This window comes from Equus asinus, chromosome 19 (assembly GCF_041296235.1).
Source record: "Equus asinus isolate D_3611 breed Donkey chromosome 19, EquAss-T2T_v2, whole genome shotgun sequence".
Classification (NCBI taxonomy): domain Eukaryota; kingdom Metazoa; phylum Chordata; class Mammalia; order Perissodactyla; family Equidae; genus Equus; species Equus asinus.
This window is the reverse complement of record NC_091808.1, coordinates 9851700-9871976: the sequence shown is the minus strand read 5'-3', so window position 1 is coordinate 9871976 and position 20277 is coordinate 9851700. Positions and strand designations below refer to the sequence as shown.

At 45.1% G+C, this 20277-nt stretch overlaps 1 protein-coding gene across 5 annotated transcripts in view; it reads left to right on the top strand.

The window, feature by feature from the left end:
* The window catches only part of CAB39 (calcium binding protein 39), an 83217-nt gene extending 67812 nt beyond the window's left edge, over positions 1 to 15405 (top strand). For all 5 annotated transcript variants that reach the window (XM_044751560.2, XM_014836045.3, XM_070489433.1 and 2 more), the window contains 4 exons: positions 4621 to 4680; positions 8228 to 8293; positions 12043 to 12186; positions 12827 to 15405. In XM_044751560.2, coding sequence (XP_044607495.1) covers positions 4621 to 4680; positions 8228 to 8293; positions 12043 to 12186; positions 12827 to 13015 — 459 coding nt within the window. In that variant the 3' untranslated portion in view covers positions 13016 to 15405. The remainder of the gene's footprint in view (positions 1 to 4620; positions 4681 to 8227; positions 8294 to 12042; positions 12187 to 12826) is intronic.
* The last annotated feature ends 4872 nt before the right edge of the window (positions 15406 to 20277 follow it).

The following is a 20277-nucleotide window of genomic DNA, read 5'->3' as shown; positions in this document are numbered from 1 at the left end:
CCCTGAGTAAGGTTCTAGAAAGTATTTCTAAAGAGATGATTTCTGAGCACTTTGGAAAGGAAACCGTGTACCCACAGCCAGCATGGATTCACTACGAGTAAGTTCAGTCACATTCATCTCTTAGCTGCCAGTGGGTCAGAGGCTCAGCGGCGTGGCCGCCGGGGTTCGCTGCCCAGCTCTGCTGCTGATTTGACTTGACTCTTCACCAGCTGAAATGTGGGTAATAATACTAGTATGTTAGGGTTATTGTGCCACTCACAGTATGTGTGCAGTAAATGGTAGCTGTTAGAATGATTTGTTTGTGACAATGAGGGTATGCCAGATGTTGGATAATTGTACAGATCTATTTCATGGAAACAATGAAACGATGAGGAGCTAGATGAATTTTCAGCATAGTGATTCACAACTAATTGAATGCATAAAGTGCTTCAAAATAGATTGCCATCACCCTGAGAGAAATTTCCAGTGGATATCCACTGGGCTTTGCCTCCACTCAGTCCAATTGAACATTTTTATTAATGACTTAGATGAAGGGTGACAAGGCATACTTATCAAATGGGTAGGTGATAGCCACGAAGGGAAAGATAGCAGATAGCAGTGGTCCTACAATAAGGCTTCATAAAGATCCAGAGAGGCCAGAATATAACAGGATGAAATTACAGATAACTGAGGTCTTCCACTTGAGAGGACCCAACTGTATAAATGTGGGCCGGAGGAATAAAGCATAATAATAACAGTTAACACTAAATGTAATAATTACTGAGTATAATAATTACTAAAATGTAGGTAACTTCTTATGATACTCAAACAACCCTATGAAGGAGGTACTGATATTATCTCCTTTACAGATAAGGACACTGAAGCCTAGAAATGTTGAGTGAAGTCAGACAGTAGATGGGGAATCCAGAATTTGAACCCAGACAGTCTGACTACAGAGCCCACTCTGAGTAAACAAAATTCTGAATACATCCAGTAAAATTAAACAGTATGATGATGCTGCCACAAGGCTACATGTGACCACATAGTGTGTGACCTAAGGAGCTGTTGATGGTCTCACCCCACTATAAGCTTATCAGGTAACAACACATAAATGTGTTCCATTCCAGGCACTACCCTTTAAGAGGCACATAGACAAATAGATGACTTTCAGAAGACAGTAGATGGTGAGGGGGACTCAGAACCTGTCATTCGAGGAGTGGTTAAAGGGACTGGACGTATTTAGCCTGGAGAAGAGAAGACTCGGTAGGGACTTGCCATGAGAACACTACTTGGATTTGAAGTGGGGTCCTGTAGAAAATGGATGAAACCTATTTCTGTCAGCTCTGACAGCTTCTGGAAATAACATGGGGATAGGATTTGACTCTAGCACAGGAAGGACTTTCTAAGTCTAAGAGCTCCGAAGGTGAACCACACGGTTAGAAGAATTGAGTTTCTTGTCCTTGGACATAGTCAAGCATCAAGTGGAAAATTAGGCCAATCAGCTTGCCAAGGCTATGTGAAAGGAAGCCTTCTGGATTAGCAGCATTTCTTCAGGGATTCCAGGACTATCTTGTCACGTGATGTTTTGGGCTCAAACTCACGTAATTTTTAGGAATCTTTTTTAATTCAGCCCACCCTAAAAGTTGGCTGCTCAATCTGCTGGACTTGGGAGATGATCCCTGGCCTTTCTCCAAGTTATGCCAGGGCCTGGGTGTACTGGACTTTAGACAGGCGGGAAATCAGGAGTCCTGTTCTTCTCCCTGCCTCTGGCAGACTAACAGCTCTGCTGGTCTGGGACCACATGTACCCTGTATCCTTTGCAGGTGGCTGACCAGAGGCTACTGCATGACCTTTTTCTTTCATCTTCCATTCTTTTGGTTTCTGTCCCCCACACCGTGGTTTGAGCTCTCCAAAGCTCCTGGCTCTAGTCCCTGGAGTAAAGTTCCTTCTTATCTCTCAGTAGATTGAGGCTCTGCCCAAGTCCGCACCTCCCTTTTTCCCAGCTTAGTGTCAGCCTTTTTCTTGGTGCTGGCTCTCCACAATTGTTCGTTTCCTACCAATGTTTTATTCTCCCTCCAGGCCCTGGCATGGCCCTTCTTAACAAACGACTTCCATACTCTCATGCACTGGAGCCTTGTCAGAGCACCTCTTTTCAGTCTCTCCTACCCCAAGGCCATTAAGATTTGATTCCTAGATTGGCAGTGGTTTCCTGAGTGTCCTGGTCTCTTTAAACTAGATGATAACAAATAGGATCTCCCATAGATGGGGAGATGTTGGAGGCTTTCCTTTTCCTGTGTTGCCAAACTAGGAGCCTCTTGCTCCTACTTGAGATATCATTCAGAGTAAATAGTCACCTTACTCAAACCTTCAGTAAAATTCTGTTGCACAACGTGGTTAGGACCTTTGCTTTTTGGAGCAATACTTTCTACCTGCCTGTTCCTAAGAATCCAACCCCAGTTGAGAGCCAGTGTCTCTGAGACACCCTCCTTTCGCACTCTCTTCCGTCAGATTATGACAGAGTGGTGAGTGCCGCAGTGGGTTCCTTTCGCTGTCCTTCCTCATATTGGCCTCAAGAGTGATTTAGCCACAAAAAAAGTATAAGAGATACTTAGTCTCACATGGATCCTAACACACAAATCCCTTAATCTGCTTATTCATTAGTTCATTCGGTTCTTTCCGCAAGTCTCTAGGAGCCTGCCCTGTGTCGGGCACTGTTCTTTAGGTGCTGAGGTTCGGCAGTGACCATAGACAAGCCCTGCCCTTGAGGCTCCTACGCTGGGAGACCGCCATAAACAGACCGCACTGCGTGTTAGAAGGAGGGGAGTTCTCCTTAACACACACGTTTACTGTGTTCCCTTAAAGTTCTCAAGTTTCTCTCTCCCTTACATCTGACCCTGTGGACCAATATACTAAGATAATATAAATCTCCTATCCTTGCCATCTCCTCCTTCCCCATATAGAGAAGCTTCATGGCACTTCTTTCCACATTCTTGAGGATACTCAAAATAGACTCCAGATTTCTGATTTTGCCTGTTTAATCCCCAAGGGAGATTGGGAAATAGTTGGGCAAGTCTTTCCTGGACATACGACATACCCTGCCCAGCAGTTTGAACACCTGTAAGTCTTTGGGGTGGAGTTAGAAGCCGTTTTAAAAGCATGCTTTGAGGACTGCTTAATGTGATGTTTTCCCAAACATGTTCCCTGATTGTGTTGGTTCATTCATTTAATAAGACTATGCTCTTACTATGTGCTGGGCACTGCATAGGTGCTGGAGATTCAAAGATTAGTAAAAATAGACATAACCCTTGTATTTATAGAATTTACAGTCTGGCATGAGAGACACATTAATCAGATAATCCCACAGATGTGAAGTCACAACTGTGATCATGCTTTCGTGCCAGTGACCTGTCAGGAGGGATCCCTACGAAGTGATACTTGAGTCGAGGTCTGAAGGTAGTAGGTAACTGGGCTGAGGGCAAAGTTTGTGCAGAGAAGGCCTTTCGAGGCAGGATGTTAACAAAGTAGGCAACAGAAGAGCTCCCTGCAGAATCTCTCGAGACTTCAGGGATCCCCATGAGGGAACCAGAGCTGTAGCGCTCTCTACGTCTGTTTGACCATAGGACATTTCTTAGAGCACTTCTCAGGACCAGTATAACCCTCGGACACACTGCAGGAAACACCAGTTCACCATACCCTGGGTAACTTTCACATATAAACCTTAAGAAAACAAGTCAGGAAAAGTTGCTTCAGAGGAAGGAGATTATTGGCATCAACCTGTCCAGTAGGCAGCTCTAAAGTGTTACTCATTAATTCACCAGATATTGACTGGCCATCCCTGCTGTCACATGTCCGCGTTCTCATTCCCACCTGGTGAGACCAAGGCTGGTCCATTGCTAACTTCCAGATCCTCAAAGGCAGGGACCACATCTTTTTTCTTTGTAACCCCAGCACCTAGAACTTTACCTGGCACATGGTAGATATTTTCTGAATGAATGATCCTTGAGTTCTTCCAGGAAAATCCATGGGGTGAGGCATAAGCTCTGTTTCATAGTTATGCAGAATTGGACTCTAGGGCATACTGATTTTTGATTCTACATTTTTGCAGCATTATTCTGCTTACTTAGAAGTTAATGTTTATAATATGATGGGGCTTTTAAAAAACATTCTATGTCTGTAAGAGATTGCATTAGATATGAAACTGTAGTTGAATTTAGGAGGAAGAAAATGGAACCTCCAATACATTTTCTAATAAAGGAAATTTCCTCTTTCCCCACCAGGAGCAGTACTCTATTTGACATTTTACCACAGCTGTTTACTTTTATTTCACTTCAATTCTTTATTCCCTTTGTTTGAGTTGGTATTTCCCTTGCCTTATATGTTGTTTTTTTAAATTTTTCCTTCTAAGAACTGTAGACATGGGACTAATCATAATCATAAAATCACAATTTTAAGTTATTGATTGTATTTATTCTGATATAGAATCAACATTTTTAATATGATTCATGCTCAAATGTTTTTAAGTATAGTCATTTTTAACATCAGTTTTTATCAGGTAAAATGGCGTGGAATGTTTTAGGATTCTCTTTTCTAAAAGAACCTGAATGCAAAACAACTATAAAAATATATTTTTCTTTTTTTTAGGATTTACTTACAAGACATAAATTGCTCAGTGCAGAATTTTTGGAACAGCATTATGATAGAGTAAGTACATGAAATATTATTCTGAAATAGAAAATTGTAATTTTTGTTACCAGAAATGAAAGATTTAGATTAGATTTTGTGCCAGAATATCTTTTTGCATGTGTAATGTTTTAAGATAGTGCTAAAGTCATTGCTGTACTGAAATGAGCTATATAGAGTGTTCCTTGGTCAGAAGCAGACTTTTTTCTTTGATTGACACACTGCCCTTTGCATCTTTTCTTGCTTTAGGAGAGGAAAATAAAGCACTTTGCTGCTGAATGATAATATACAGTTAAGATAAAAGGAAAATTATTATCTGACTTCCTAACTCTCCCTTCCTTTCCGTCAGTTGTTCACATTCCTGCTGCTTACAAATAGCAAGAAAGGGAGGCAGCAGCCGATAGGATGAGAAGAGCGCTAGCCTAGAGGAGGCAGGACCCAGTTCTGCCCCAGCTCTCCTGCCGACTCCTTCTGGCCACAACCAAGGCCATTACCGCTGGAGGACTCAGAAGTCTGTCCTTATTTGTAAAATGAGGACATTGGACTAGCCCAGCAGTAAGGGCCTTCCAGCTTGAGTCGATGTCAGACTTCCTGGTAATAGAAGGCCAGAGGTTTGTAACTGATTCTGAGTGCTCTGATAACCTGATTGCCCTGGACCCTCAAGCAACCTGCAGGCCAGTGTCAGATGTTCTCTTCCACCACGTGCCGGCTCTGCTCTCCATGATGCCCATGAGCAAGTCCTAATGCCATGCTAGTTTAACTTACACGTTTTCCAAGATCTCAGAGGTGCTCTTAGAGAAGATTTGATAAGAACAATCCACTTAAAATTCCTATTTCTCCCACAAGATTTGGCTTAGGTTTTCATTCTTCTACTAGTGATTTGAATTTTTGAAATCCTAGATGTTAATACTTCATTGTTTGCTTTGCTCTTCAACTAAATTATAAGATTCAGTCTTATAAACATCTTATGAAAGTGAAAACCTCTGCTTTCTGCTTCCTTTGCGTTCCTTTTTCCCATCTCCCCTCCCGGTAGCACTGTAACGCACTGCTGAGTGCGTAGTGAGTCCCTCAGAAAAGCCTCAAGTGAATTTCAACCTCGCTGGCCATTTATTGTTATTTCTGCCCGTGTGCGTTTGGATGTGAATGTGTTTGTTGGTTTAAAATGACAGCACGGTCATCTTGTTGGTGCCTTTCTATAGTAGTTAAAACACATGGGCTTGGGCACAAGACTGCCTGGAGTCTGGCTTCACGTCCTACACCGTGTGCTGCCAGACCTTGGGCAGCTGCTCTCATTCACCCTCTGTGCCTTCAGGATCTTCAGCCCTAAAAGAAGGCTCATGATCGTACCTTACTCCAGGGTTGTTTTGAGGATTAAATAAGAATGTGTGTGTCAAGTGCATGACCCAGGGCCTGGGACAGTAAGCATCTAGTAAACTTAGCTGTATTATTTTTATTAACACATGGTCTCAAATTTTTCTAACATACCAGTACCTTAATTTAAAGTCTACCAAAGATACAAACTAAATTTCTAAGAAATTTACTGCAGTGACATCAGTTTAATTTTGCCATAAAATATTTTCCTGCATGTTATTAATGGATAACATTGATTAATAGGATTTTAGAAAAATTCGTGTGAGGCAACTAACAGAAATGTATACATTAAAAGATTGCAGTATCTGTAAAGCCAAATAGATGCCCGTTACTCAAAGGAAACCACCTTTTCTAGTCCTGGGACCTGAAACAAATTTGTCCCACTGGCACTCTTAGAGGGGAATTAAATCACGGTGTCACGTAGTGGACACAGTCCTCAAGGTGACTCTGCCATCAGTCAAATGCTCAACTGTTGCAGTTCCCTGAGAGCAAATCCTTGAGGAGCCCAAACAGTGCCCATCCTCTGTCCTAATCCTTATTCCTAAGTCAAGGACAGGATCTGACCCATCTGGAGGAATGTTATGGACATACTCTTTGGGCAGTTCTCCGTGAGAAGAATTTCTTACAACTAAGACTTATGGAGCAGAAAATGTTAACTTGCATTTTCTGTCAAGAACTTGGGGTGTACATATTCTGTTACTGGTTAAAGACAGATCCAATTGTTTTGATCATCAGTTTGATGATCATTTGAGGAGAGGGTAGGGTTAAAAGTCTTCTCTGAAAAGAGAGAAGTCTAACTTGCTTGCATACTAAATAAATACTAAATAAATTGCTCACCTCTGCCTAGAGGTGAGCAAAAGGAATAATGCACAGGCAGTGCTGGGTTAGCTCTAAACCAAGGGTCAGAAAACCTTTTCCACAAAGGGCCAGAAAGTAAGTATTTAACGCTTTGTGGGCCGTGTGGTCTCTGTCAGTTCTCCTGTCTGTTGTACTGCAAAAGCAGCCGTAAACTTCATAAAATTCATAAAGGAATTTGTTTACAATAAATGAATGAGCATGTGTTCCAGTAGAACTTTATTTATAAAAAACACACAACAGGCTGAATTTGGCCTGTGAGCCATAGCCTCCCCTAACCACAGATGATTGCTGGCCTGATAAGGAGCCGTCATAAAGCATAGGCACTACGAGTTTCAGCGTGTCAGACTGCAGAGCAGGCTTCCTTACCACCAACCACGACCAAGGAAAGCCTCAGTAAAGCACTGACAGCCAACACAGTCATACTAGTACTGCAAACTTTGGGAACTCCAAAACCTGTTCAGAGTTAAAACAAAACGTATATATGTCTATCTGTATTTATATATGTAAATCTTAAAGCTGACCAGCCTTCTCTCCTAACTTCTCGAAAGTGTGACCTTGGCCTCTGTGCGTCCTCATTTCCATTTCCTACTTCACTGCTGTAATCCAGCTTCTTCTACCCCTTAAATCCCAGTGACAGGGTTCTTGGCAGTGAGCACCGTTTCGTACATCTAGTGCACCTTGTCAGTTCTTACATCGGTAGCATTTTGCATTCTCCAGGTCTTCATTTGTGTGTTCTTCCCTTTTTATCCCCAAAGAATTTCTTTTCTCCTCCCCATTTCTAAATGGTATTCCTCCCATTACTCAAGTTTGAGCCCAAGTCGTACCTTCTCTAGGGCATCTGCCTATTTAACACAGCGCTGAATTTCGCCTCTGTTCTATTTTAATTACTTTCTCTCCTTGCTTGATGCATTGAAAGAGCAGGTAACTTTTCTCTTTGTGGTTGTGTTTTGGACTAGTTTAGTTCTTGTCTGTAAATACGAATTTTTTCATTTAACACCAAGAAATGAGAGCTGACTCAGTGAGGAAACAGTGAGGGGAGGGGAGTGATAGTTTGTGCATATGGAGTTTGGGTAATGGAAGAGGAGCAGATTTAAGCTCTCTATGGGCCTGGCTAGCCCTGGGAGGGGATTGGTCCCAGGAGCCGTCTTCATGGAGGTAGTCAGCGTGCATCCCCCTGGGGGTCTCTGAGCACATCGGAGGAAGGCGTGAAACAGACGGGAGGAGGTGAGCTTGGGCACCGGTTGGACTTTGCAATGTTAGAAGTTTGTACTCAGCCTTTATGATGTGATCTACCAAACTTTAAAAAAAAATAACCCTAACATGTTTTCTTATCTCTTAGTTCTTCAGTGAATATGAGAAGTTACTTCATTCGGAAAATTATGTGACAAAAAGACAGTCACTCAAGGTATGATGGATCGTTTATTTTATGTGGTTTATTTCTCTTCACCCTATGTTTGAATTTTGGGTTTGGGGAAAGGGAGATATGCTGGTATGGTTCTTAGACCTTTGGGGGAGAATACATTTGTCCGTGGTCAAGATTTCTCTGGAAAGGAACAGGGTTCAGCAGTGGTCCACAGGGCCACTACCCACCTCTTTGTAAGTTAGAGTTACCAAAATGGGGGACACAGCATTTTGAAGAGGACTTTCTCTCTCAGCAGTGCAGTGTTTTAGATTTTGAAGTGTATTTTTAAACTTAGAATCCTATCAACTAGATAAAGGCAGTGCAGTTGTGCACTCCCCAGATGCTGCCTGAATGGCACAGGCTTGCCGTGGGGAGGGGGGTGGGGGATGGGTGCGGGTGATGAAACTGGGGACCATAGACGGGTTCGGTTGCTTCGTATCACAAGAGGATATGGACAGTTCCATTGGAAACTTAAATTTAAGACTTAAGACTCTAGAATAGCGGTTGGCAAACTACAGCCCATGGGCCAAATCTAGCCCACTGCCTATTTTTATACATAAAGGGTTTGGGTTTTTTTTCTGTATATATAAAGTGTTATTGGAACACAGACATATTCATTTATTTATGTATTATCTATGGCAGTTTCAGGCCACAACAGCAGATTTGAATGGTTGCCCTAGAGACAGTATGGCCTGCCAAGTCTAAAATATTTACTCTCTATCCCTTTACAGAAAGTATGCTGACTCCTCCTCTAGAAAATTCTTAGTTAATCAATGCGTACCCCTCATTGTGTCAGTAAGTGGTCCTGACGGGAATTATAGATGGAATCAGAAAGGATTTTGAAAAAAAATCATAATTCCATTTATATTTTTTGCCAGGTCCACTTTAAATTCTATTCTGCCCAGGGTTCTTCCCCTCAGAGGTGTCTGAATCCATTTGGATCAAGACTCCATTCCTACTTCCCTCCTACCTGGGGCCATCACCCTAGAAGACCTTATCTTTCTATGGAAATTGACTAAAGGACATCAGCAGCATCTGTTAACTTGTGTCCTTTGATAAGAACACTCTCTACCATCTGAATTTCCAAAAGAATCCTTTCCTTCTGGCCAGTTACTTCCTTCTTTCCTCTTAAAGCTGTAACTCCCACAGTCGGGGCTAATAATAGCCACAACCGGAAATGCGTCATTACTGAAATAGTCCAGTGAGGTTGGGGTGCTTTCCACTCATTGCTATTGCTTGGGCCTAGCCTCCCAGCCACCCCCAGTCCAGTGTCGGGGATCCTTAATCTATTTCCCATCTCCAGGTCTTCTGGCTAGATGACCGCTGGTGAGTCTAATGGCTGATAAGAGCAATCTTTTCAGTTTCGGGGGTGGATGCAATCCTTCTGGCAGCTGTTTAAGGAATTTTTCCTCTCGGTACGTCAGTGTAATATAGTGTAGGCTCCCCTGTGATCCTCAAAGTGAAGTAGACATATGCCAGGATCTTCTTTTATCCAAGGGCCAAGACGTCCGGCGCTCCCCAGCAGTCACACAGAGCAGCTGGGAGGAGTCATTGTCTTCCAAGGCCAAGGAGGCCAGACGGGATTGCCTGCAATAGTAGCTTCCAGGGCTAGGACCGCCTCACAGGGGAGAAAATGTTTTTTTATTGGCAAATCAGTAGACTTTGACCATATTCTGAATTCTTGGGCTGTTTAGATAAGGAGAAAGGCTTTCGAGACCTTTCTGCCACTTCAGAATCACCAGCCTGAGAAGGAAGCTTGAGGCGGCCATGTGTGAGACCTTGGTGGGGGGCATGAGCACGTCGCCCACTCACGCCGCTCCCTGTAGCTCCTAACACCTGGGGAGCACATGGAGCGGCTGGGAGGCCCCGTGGTGCTTTAAAATGGATTTTAGTTAGTACTTTCTTTTCCGCAGCTGTGTGGGCATTTATTTATTCCTATATTTATTTTACTGACAAATTTGTATTCCCTGTGCAAGACTTCCAATTTTTTATTTTTACGTCAAAAGAAATGTAAAGAATTATCAGTCATCCTCCTCCAGACAACCAAATTGAAATGAGCCGTTTTCAGTATTTCTTTGGTTTCTGTGACAGAAAATGAACACAAATAAACCCATAAAACTTCACATACTTAATACTAACTTTCGAGGCTTCAACAGAGTAAATGCTGGTTGGTCCTTACCTTGAAAGTTACAGATTTTGTGATTCCGATTGCTGTGAAGCCTCTCTGCTTTTGAGTTCTTCCTATAAATTCTTTATAAACCCTAACTAGAATAGATTTGTTTTCCTGCACACCCGGTTGTTTTTTATTTAGTTTGATGACATGTTACTTACCTAGAGATGAGTTATCTGGAAAGTTCAGGGATCTAGAACATAGCCAGGAACCCATAAGGGAATTAACAGAAGCAATTAAACGGTGGCAAAGTAGCTCTGTGTGCACATTTTCCTTCCCTTAGAGCCCACTCCGGGCCTCTCTAGACTCAGGTCTAACCTGCTTCACATGATTCACGCTTTACTTCTCACTACACTCTCATGAGAGGTAGGTACTGTTTATACACTCCCATTGTACGGACGATGAACCTGAAGCACAGAGAAGTTCAATAATGTGCTCAAGGTTACATAGCTCACAAGGAGTGGAGAGCCAGCATTCAAAGCCCGGCAGGGGGTGCCAGGCCAGGCTCTGCCCCACTGTGCTGCTGCCTCCGTTCACAAGGACCACAGCCTGGCTCCTCCCCGCTGCATGTTACACCGCCTGCATGCTCAACCTCCACTCGAAGCTGGCACACTGGCAACAGGAAGAGGGGACTGCTGGTTTCAGAAAAAGAAAAATCTAGAACAAGCAGTGGCGGTTTAAAAATTAAGGGCTGATATGGCATAATCAGCTCTTGTAGAACTCAGTAAGCCCTGAAGGCACAGACATTTTTTTTAATTAACATCATTAACGAGGAGGAGTCACTAAGAAAAACTTGGAGTATCTTCAGGATACTTTGCTTAAGAAGGAACAGAAAAGTATTTGTTTTTATAAACCTTTCTGAATCAAATATAATAAAATGATAAGTTTGGCATGTTCAGGGGTAAGTGTATAGAAAACTTTGGACATGAAACCCTTTGTCCTGTGAAGTTCAGATAAATCAAAAAAATATTAACACTTTTTACTTAAGCTAAAGTTTGTAGTTAGTTAAACAAGAAATATCAATGACTTCTGACTATTTTCTTGGATAGTTTCTTTTTAGTGAGATAACATAAATGCATATGTTAAGAGTAGGCTCTGACAGGGGCTGGCCCTGTGGCTGTGTGGTTATAGTTCCACACGCTCAGCTTCGGTGGCCCAGGTTCAGATCCTGGGCATGGACCTAGTCCACTCATCAGCCATGCTGTGGAGGCATCCCACACACAGAGTGGAGGAAGATTGGCTCAGATGTTAGCTCAGGGTGAATCTTCCTCACACACACACCAAAAGTAGGCTCTGACAGTCTCAGATTCTGGGCCAGGTGTGCTTTGAATGTCCTCTTCAGAGAGCAGTGCCGACTCACCATCGGCTTAAACCCCAAAGGGAAGGTGGGTGTTCAAGTGGCAGAGAGTGGGCACTCAGTAGTCTTTAGGTCATAATTCAGTTTAGTCCACCTGTCTTTTGAGTGCCTACCAGTATTCTGTGCTTAATAATGATAATTATGAAATGAATTATTTTGTAAATCTTGGTTTTTACTTCAAATCTTAATGATAGTTTAAGAGTAATTGTTTAAATGTCTTCTCAGCTTCTCGGTGAACTACTATTAGACAGACACAACTTCACAATTATGACAAAATACATCAGTAAACCTGAGAACCTCAAATTAATGATGAACCTTCTGCGAGACAAAAGTCGTAACATCCAGTTTGAGGCCTTTCATGTTTTTAAGGTATAGTACTAAAATCATAGACAGTATTTCCCTCTGGAGTTGTTAGTCTCATTTCATTTACAAATTACTGAAATATTACTAGCCTCATTTTGGTAATCTAAGTGATACAGTTCAGTTAATTTTCATATTTGTGTGGTACAACATTTAAACAGAAAAATAGACCCAGAAACAGTGTGTACCACTTGGATTTGGGAACAAGAAACGTTTGTTTATAGAGGAGTGTTATTTATCTTTGGTGTGGAAGATTATTAATCACAAAGTAAAGGGTAATTCATTTCTTAATGCTTTCCATGGAGGTTTTTATTCTTAAAATGCATTCTGACCTTCTGCACCCAGAAATAATTTCTGCCCATTTTTATCCTAAAATCAAAGTCTATATGTACGTATAAGACCGACTACTAAGTTTCAGAGCATGAATGAATGTGTCAATCCTCTTTGTGCTAAAATATGCAATTCTTTTTTTTTTTTTTTCCAAATTGTAAAATAAGGTCTTCTAAAGCAAAAACCTCTGGAGTAATTGTCCTGGCCTCACCACAGGCCCGGGGGCACGGATTGTGCACTGCACATGCCCTGCTCGCTGCAGCGCATGTGGCTTGGTGTCGGTCTTCCCTGTGACTGATGTTGATTTCTCTCCGTGCAGGTGTTTGTGGCCAATCCCAACAAGACGCAGCCCATCCTCGACATCCTCCTCAAGAACCAGACCAAACTCATAGAGTTCCTCAGCAAGTTTCAGAATGACAGGACCGAGGACGAACAGTTTAACGATGAGAAGACCTATTTAGTTAAACAGATCAGGGATTTGAAGAGACCAGCTCAGCAAGAAGCCTAATTTCCAATAAACATCTAAAATATTAAATCCAAATTCAGCATTTGCTGTTAGCTATTCAGCATCAGGCACTCTTATCGATTCATGAGGAACATTACTGCTAATCTGCTGTTAAGTGAACGGTTTTTCATTTTACCTTTTTTGTTTATTTTAGTCCAAGTTGGAGAACTTAGCTGCTGCTTTCTTGCACACTAGAGCACACGTGGACTTTCTCTTGATCTTTGTGTCATTTCAGAATTCAAAGACTCCGTTGGCCGTAGGAGTTCTGAGCACGGCTGGGTTCATGAAGGCAAACGCAAGGATGGCAGTGGTTTAGGGAAGGAGGGCCTTGGTGTTGTCAGATGACACCCACGTGTTTGCGTTTATCTCTGTTAAAGGTCTGAGCGAAGATCCTTGGTAAGATGATTGCCTTCACTAAAGGAAGATTGTGCAGAGCTTTGTTTGAAATCCGAGGGGAACTGTATCCAAGATGTGAGCTTTTGGGGCGGATAAAGTTGACATGCGAATAAATCGATACTGAAACTTAGCAACTTCTCAAAAGTGTGAAGCTTCATAAGGTCATAAGGAAAATGTATATATGCTTTTCACGGCTTTCTAGAATTTTTTGACATTTGATTTTCTTGAGACTTGTAAACCTGGATATGTCAAAGGGTATTTGTTAATTTTACTTTTTGAAGGTATTTTAAAACAGTAGAGCTAGCAGCGACACCTCGCATTTCATTTCAACGATGCTTACAGGTTTCTTTTGTATATAATTCTTAGAGTGCTCATTTCTTTTAAATGATTTAATTTGTACAGCAGAGGAATGTTATTGTATTAGTATGTAACTATTACCTAATATTGAGTTTTTGCAAAAAATGAATGCTCATATGTAATTGAAATACTTCAGATCACATGAAAATGCTGATTTAACGTTTAAGTATCACAGCATTAAAAGAAAAAAAAGTAAACCAATCCTTTGTATTCAGTTATCTGCTGGGGTGCCATCAATAGGCTAAGATACAGACCTGGAATTCAATCAGCTACACTCTCCTGCGTAATATTGGCCTTATTCCTTTAAAATGAGTCAGGAGTTCGCCAGCTCTATGGATGATACCGATTATGCTAAATTAATGCTGATTCTTTGTGTGTGTGGGAACCTCTGTAGAGCACCTTTTCTTTCTTAGAGTAAGTAACCCAGTACAATAGTTGTGAGACTGAATAATTAAAACTTTGGCTTCTCTTAGGAAAAGAAGAGTTTCTAGTCATAGGTGTCCTATGGGGAAATTTATTTTTTTTAATGTCCTGTTCCATAATGCTGCAAATTATCAGTATTTATAAAGTAACTGATTTTGCACCACTCTTTTGTTACTGTGACCACAGCAGAACAACGTCTCCTAGAATCTATGTGTCAAGTTCTTAGAATGGTGTCTGTTCATCTTAGTGATGCGAAGATCACAACTAACAACTTACAAATCCAAGTTTGCCAGTTCGAGTTCAGCATGGCTGTAGCTGATTAAGAAATTTATATAATTATCCTTTGCTAGCCTCTCTTACTAACTGAATTATGCATCAGCCAGCAAAACGAGACTCCCAAGTAAGGTTTCAGGAGGTTTTAAGACCTCCTTCTAGGAACACCAGTTAGAAAATAGCTCCCGAACATCTAGATGTATTTCATTCTCTTTAATTAAGATGACAGTCTACATTATCATTGGTTTTCCTGAGGCTGTCTTTACCAAAATCTGAGTAAAATAATTCATGTTTTTCTATTGGAAGTAGGGAAAGTGATCCAAGCTCCTTTGAAATGCAAACATCCAGTGTTTAGGAAGGCAGACGTGGCCGTGATGAAACGCTCTGGGTCTGGCGGTCTAGCGCTGTGATCTGGATGTGGTGTGAGCACATCAGTTACACCGAGCGGAAGAGAGGTTTCCGTGCCAAGCTGGGTCTTAGAACTTGAAACAACAGAACAGCTTCCATGCTGGCAGTGCCATCAGCACTAGAGGCCTTTGTGTGGGGAACACTCAGGGGTGCAGCGTGTCAAAGAAAACATCGGTGTGTTACTAGCGCATTGGAATCTGGAGAAAGTTAAGACTTTTTTTTGGTTACTTTGTTTTTAAACAAAAATGTGAAAACATTCAAAGTTGAAAAGTTGCATTTGAAGTTATGATCATTTAATATATTCATATTACCAAAACTATTATACTGGAAGTGGTTTCTTTTTGTGTTATAAAGGTTTAATTTTACATAAGTCAGTTACTCAATGTGATTTTTAACCCTTAAAAAAAAAAATGAGATGTATACACTTGTTAACAATGCCATGAAAGCATTTCCTTTCTCCCGAGGAAAAGTAAATTTCTTATCAGAATATCTGGCTGGCCCTGTAATTTAAATTAAAATAAAACTTTGGAGAAACAGCATGGTCCATTTTTATGACGTCTTATGGCTAGTTGCATTTCTGTCACTATGAACAGCGCCATCAGGAGATACACCAGCACAAATTTTGTCACAAACTGTAACTGGAGACAGTTAACATACATGCCTCTCTTAAGTCTTTTTTCCTGTTCAGATTTTTTTTCTTGGTGTCAAAAGTGCAATTTCCCTCTGCTTTGGCGGCCCAGAGTTTGCTGGTTTTGATCCTGGGCGTGGACCTACACATCGCTCATCAAGCCATGCTGTGGTGGTATCCCACATAGCAGAACTAGAATGACCTACAACTAGTATATACAACTATCTGCTGGGGCTTTGGGGAGGAAAAAAAGAGGCAGATTGGCAACAGATGTAGCTCAGGGCCAATCTTCCTCACCAAAAAAAAACGTGCAATTTTCACTTAGCTTATGGGACTCATAGCTCCCTCACCCTGCCTTGTTTCACAGCTAAGTAGTAGTATGCCTTTTAACAGCATCACTTTTTAGGCCATAACATTTGGGGAGTACGTCCTTTCTCTTTGGTTCTTTGACCCTTTATTATCAACAGTCTAAGATAAACTAAGCACTTGGCAGGAGTATTCGTCAGTTACTAGAATGAAATTATGATGAAGGTGAAAGAATTTGGAAGCACCATGTTAGACCGCATCCGGAGAAGGTCTGTCCTGCAGGCCATCTTGGAACACGTAGTACAAACCCTGACGTCGATTTTTATTTTAATCCTTGTCGGTAAATGGGATCTCCGTTCTCTGGGGTGATGGCAAGGGACATGCTCTTGACAAAAAACGCTACATCTGAATGTTCGTCTGAAGAATAAACATCTTGTTATCATCTCTTCTAGGTAGTTCAGTCTGCTTGTGTGTTGTGGTTCTCCAGAGAGGACGGGCCCCCTAAGGTCAGAACTCGTGACTGCCCCTCTGAGGGTGAACACAGTAGTCACATCAGACAGGAAGCAGCGGCCGCACTGAGGCCCAGATTCATGCTTTAGTACAACTTCCGCTTCCTCCCGGTCACCAGTGGGTGTCCCCTCGCTCCGCCAGAAACTCCCAAAACTTTGAGTCTAGGGCTGCTCGAAGCCTGAGACGGGGTGATGGCTGCGACAGCCCGTGGAGGGCGGCAGCGTTCGACGGCTGGTTCTGGAGGGCGGAGCACTCGGAGGCAGTGAGCACTCCCACCTGAGGATTCGCCAAGAGTGCCCCTCAGAGGAACGGGCCGCCAGCCCCTCATCTCCTCCTGGGTCTGCCGGGGCTGTTCTCCGCGGCCACTTCCGTGTCCTCACCGCATCCTTCAGAGCCTGCCAACCCGCTGACCGTCTGGTTTCCAGAAGGTGCGAAGGACAAGGTAGGACTCCCCACACTGCAACGTCAAAGCCTCTGGTGGCTTCCCGAAACCGACCCCAGCAAAAGACGCCCTCAGGGGCAGTCTGAGCACCCCCTTCACCTCTGCCGGGAGGGGGCCGCCAGCATCTCAGTCCCCACAAGCGGGGTTCCTCCGCCCGGCACTGAGCACCCCAGACACAGTTCACAGGGACAAAGCCCTGATCCTCCTCGCAGGGACTCCGCCTCCCGGAGGTCCCCTGGCCGGGCAGCGCCCATGGTGCACGCGGCCTGCGCTTCACAGCGTGCGCGGCGTCCGGATGAGGCTGCCCACGGGGCCTCCAAGGCCTTGCTAACGCTTGCTCACCCGGGGGGTCCGCCGAGAGCCAGGGGCGTCCGTGCCCGCCCCCGCCGCGGCTGGACGACGGAGCACACGCACCGGAGGGCAAGTGCCCGGCGCGTCCCCGGGGTCGAGGCCTCCGAGGGCCGCGACCCAGGTCTCCGAGCGGCTGACGTGCTCCGCGCTTGGTGGAATGGGCTTCTCCAGGTGGCACTTCAGGAAGACAGACGCCAGAGGTTTGCGGGGAATTTATGTTTTTCAACATCCTCCACAAGATGAGCTTAGCTCATCAGAATGCCCGTTCCTTGCTAATAAATTTTTACCGCCTAAACACTTGGTGTTCCGGGGCAGTAACGTGGCCCCGCCGCGGTGGCCGGCAGCCGGGTCCTCCGTGGGTGGAGGTCCGGGCGCTGCTGCGCGGTGGTCGGCCGTGGAAGCTTCCAGACAGGGCTGCCCCTCGGCTGCGCGCCCTCCGCCCTCCGCGGTGCGCTGCCCACGCCCTCCCTGCACACTCTGGAGACCTTGGGTGTCTCCCCCTTACAGAGTCACCCGTGTGGGGAACGCAGCGAGGGTCCCGTCACGGCGGCCCCCACCCCTACCCCGCCGCCTTGGGCAAACAGCGCCGCCTGCTCCGCTGCGTCTCCGCCGCTCTTGTGCTCCCTGCAGCGTCGGGCTGTCCCGCCGTGCGCCCCTCCGCTGCGGAGGACGGGGGTGGGGTGGGGTGGGGTGGGTGCCGACGCTAAGAGGACCCGGCAGTGCCCCACCCGGCCCCTTGCCCCCGCTTCTGCTCTCCTGAAGCCGCTCCGGAAGCGCGTCAGTTAATGTCCCCAGAAGCATCCTCGCCCCCGCGTCCCGGCCCCTCGGCTGGGATAGGCGCTCCCCAGCACGACTGAGCTCCGAAGCCACCCCACGAATGGTTCGATGACAATCACTTATCGGATTCCTCCCGTCCCCCCGCTCACGTCCCACTCTGTGCCAGGGCTTCCTGGGATGAAGTCCCGAATGAAAGACCAGCGTTCGAACCCTGGCCCCAGGCTCTGCTTCCGGGGAGACCCAAACTAAGACGCGCCTGTCATGTTTCTTCTGGCGCAGACGCGTGACCGGCCACACCTGGCTCAGCCACACGCGGGGCCTCCCTGAGAGCAGGAGGCCGCGGGACGGCGGAGCAGTGCCGCCCGCCCTCCGGGAAGCACCCTTCTGTCCCTCTCGCCTCGCTGGGTAGGAGAGACGGTGCCGCGGTGTGTGTGTCAAAGCCTGACACCAGGTGCCGTGTGGCCCGCACAACATGGCCGCTGGTGACCACAGCTGCCGCCGCCTGAGGCCCCAGACCCCTGAGGTCAGCTGGAGCTTCCAGACGCATCCTTCACAGGCATCTCAGCAGGCCACGCCCACTGCTCCAAAACTGTTCCTGATGGTCACCAAAAATGTTAGCAACACTGGAACACGCCCAACGCCCTCAGGTTCTGCCCCCTTCCAAAAGAGACTTTTTTGAGAAGTATAGTATAACCCTACAAAGTGATTGCACAGTTGGGATTTGGGGCCAGAGTTAGGAAGCGTCGAGGTCTCCGTGAGAAGTGGGATGGGGATCAGCGGAGAAGGGGCTCCGGTCACGTCCTGAGCTCAGAGACCTCCCAGCCTCCAGCTTGGACCGCAGGCAACTCTTTAATTAAAAAAAAAAAGGTCCACTAGGGGGCAGGAGAGCTCCTCCATTTTAGCTGCAGCTGGGCCTCGGGACTGGGACATTTCAAGAGCAAAGCCAGCGGGACAAAAATGGAAGGACCCGGACACCCTGGGTGCTGAGTGCGGGCTACCTGGGCTCCCTGAGCAAAAGGGAGGGAGTGGTCAGGAGAGATGATAAAACAAGAGACAGAGGGATAGATAAATTTGTGATAAAGAGTAAAGCGTGAAGGGTAGAATTTAGGTGGTGGATATAGGATTATTTTGTTTTGTTTTTTAAGAAACTTTATTTTTTAGAAGAGTTTTAGATTTACGGAATTTCAGAGTTCCCATATACACGCCCCCAGCCAGTTTCTTCTGTTATTAACGTCGTAAATTAGTACTGTACATTTGTCACGGTTAATAGGCCAATATGCATTACTGTCAACTAATGTCCACACTTTATTCACATCTCCTCATCTTTCCCCTCACGCCCTTTTTCTGCTCTAGGATCCCAAATGACATTTCGTCATCACCCCTCCTTGGCACCCCTTGGCTGTGGGGTCTCAGACTTCCCCCGTTGAGGAGGACAGTTTTGAGGAGTTCTGGTCAGGCGTGTTGTAGAAGCTCCCGCAGCCGGGGTTGGTTGTTTCTCTCATGATTAGAATGAGATTGTGGGTCTGAGGGAGGAAGACCATACAGATAATAGGATGCCATTGTCACCGCATCCTATCAAGGACAAACAGTATCTTGGCAACTGATCCCTGTTGCTGTGGACCTTGGGCACCTGGCTGAGGTCGTCTTGGCAGGTTCCTCCACTGTAAAGCTGCTGTTTCATCTCCCTCTTCCAATTCTGTCCTCTCAGGAGGGAGTCGCTCTGTGCAGCCGACCCTCAAGGAGTCAGGGGGCGGGATAGGCTCCGCCTCCTTGAGAGAGAGTACCTACCTATGTTGTTATTTGGAATTTTTCTACATAGATTTGTCTCTTCTCTCCCATTCTACCGTTCTCCCCTGTAAAAGTCTTTCCATTTTCTGTACGCTTGAAATGTTTCATAATAAAATGGTAGAAACAAAATAAGTGATCAAAAAACTGCCTGGAGGGAGGGGGAGACACACGCCCAGCACGTGTTGCTGAATACAAGGCGAAAGGCCACGAGCTTTTGCAGGGTGGGGGGACCCGGCAGCGCGCACAGCTGCAGAGTCCGCTCTCCGACTGCGCAGCGACCACGGCACGTGCTGTCCCACAGCAAGCCCGGATGCACGAGGTCCGGACCGGAACCCACGCAGGCCCACCCGCCAGGGCCCCCCGGGCTCAGGGCTCTGGAGTCTTAAGCCAACCATGCAGCGTCATCCTCCGTTCCTTACCTTGTCTCCCGCCGTCTCCCCATCCAATCGACTGCACATCCTGTTCGTTCTGCCTCGAAACGCTTTAGTCTCAAGGTTGCAAGCCAGACGTCCTTGGAACGATTATAACAAGGCTTCTAAAATTATGAGAACGCTCTTTTCGCTTCTTAGGAAACAAACAAATTCAACTGTGTGATGATGCAATACA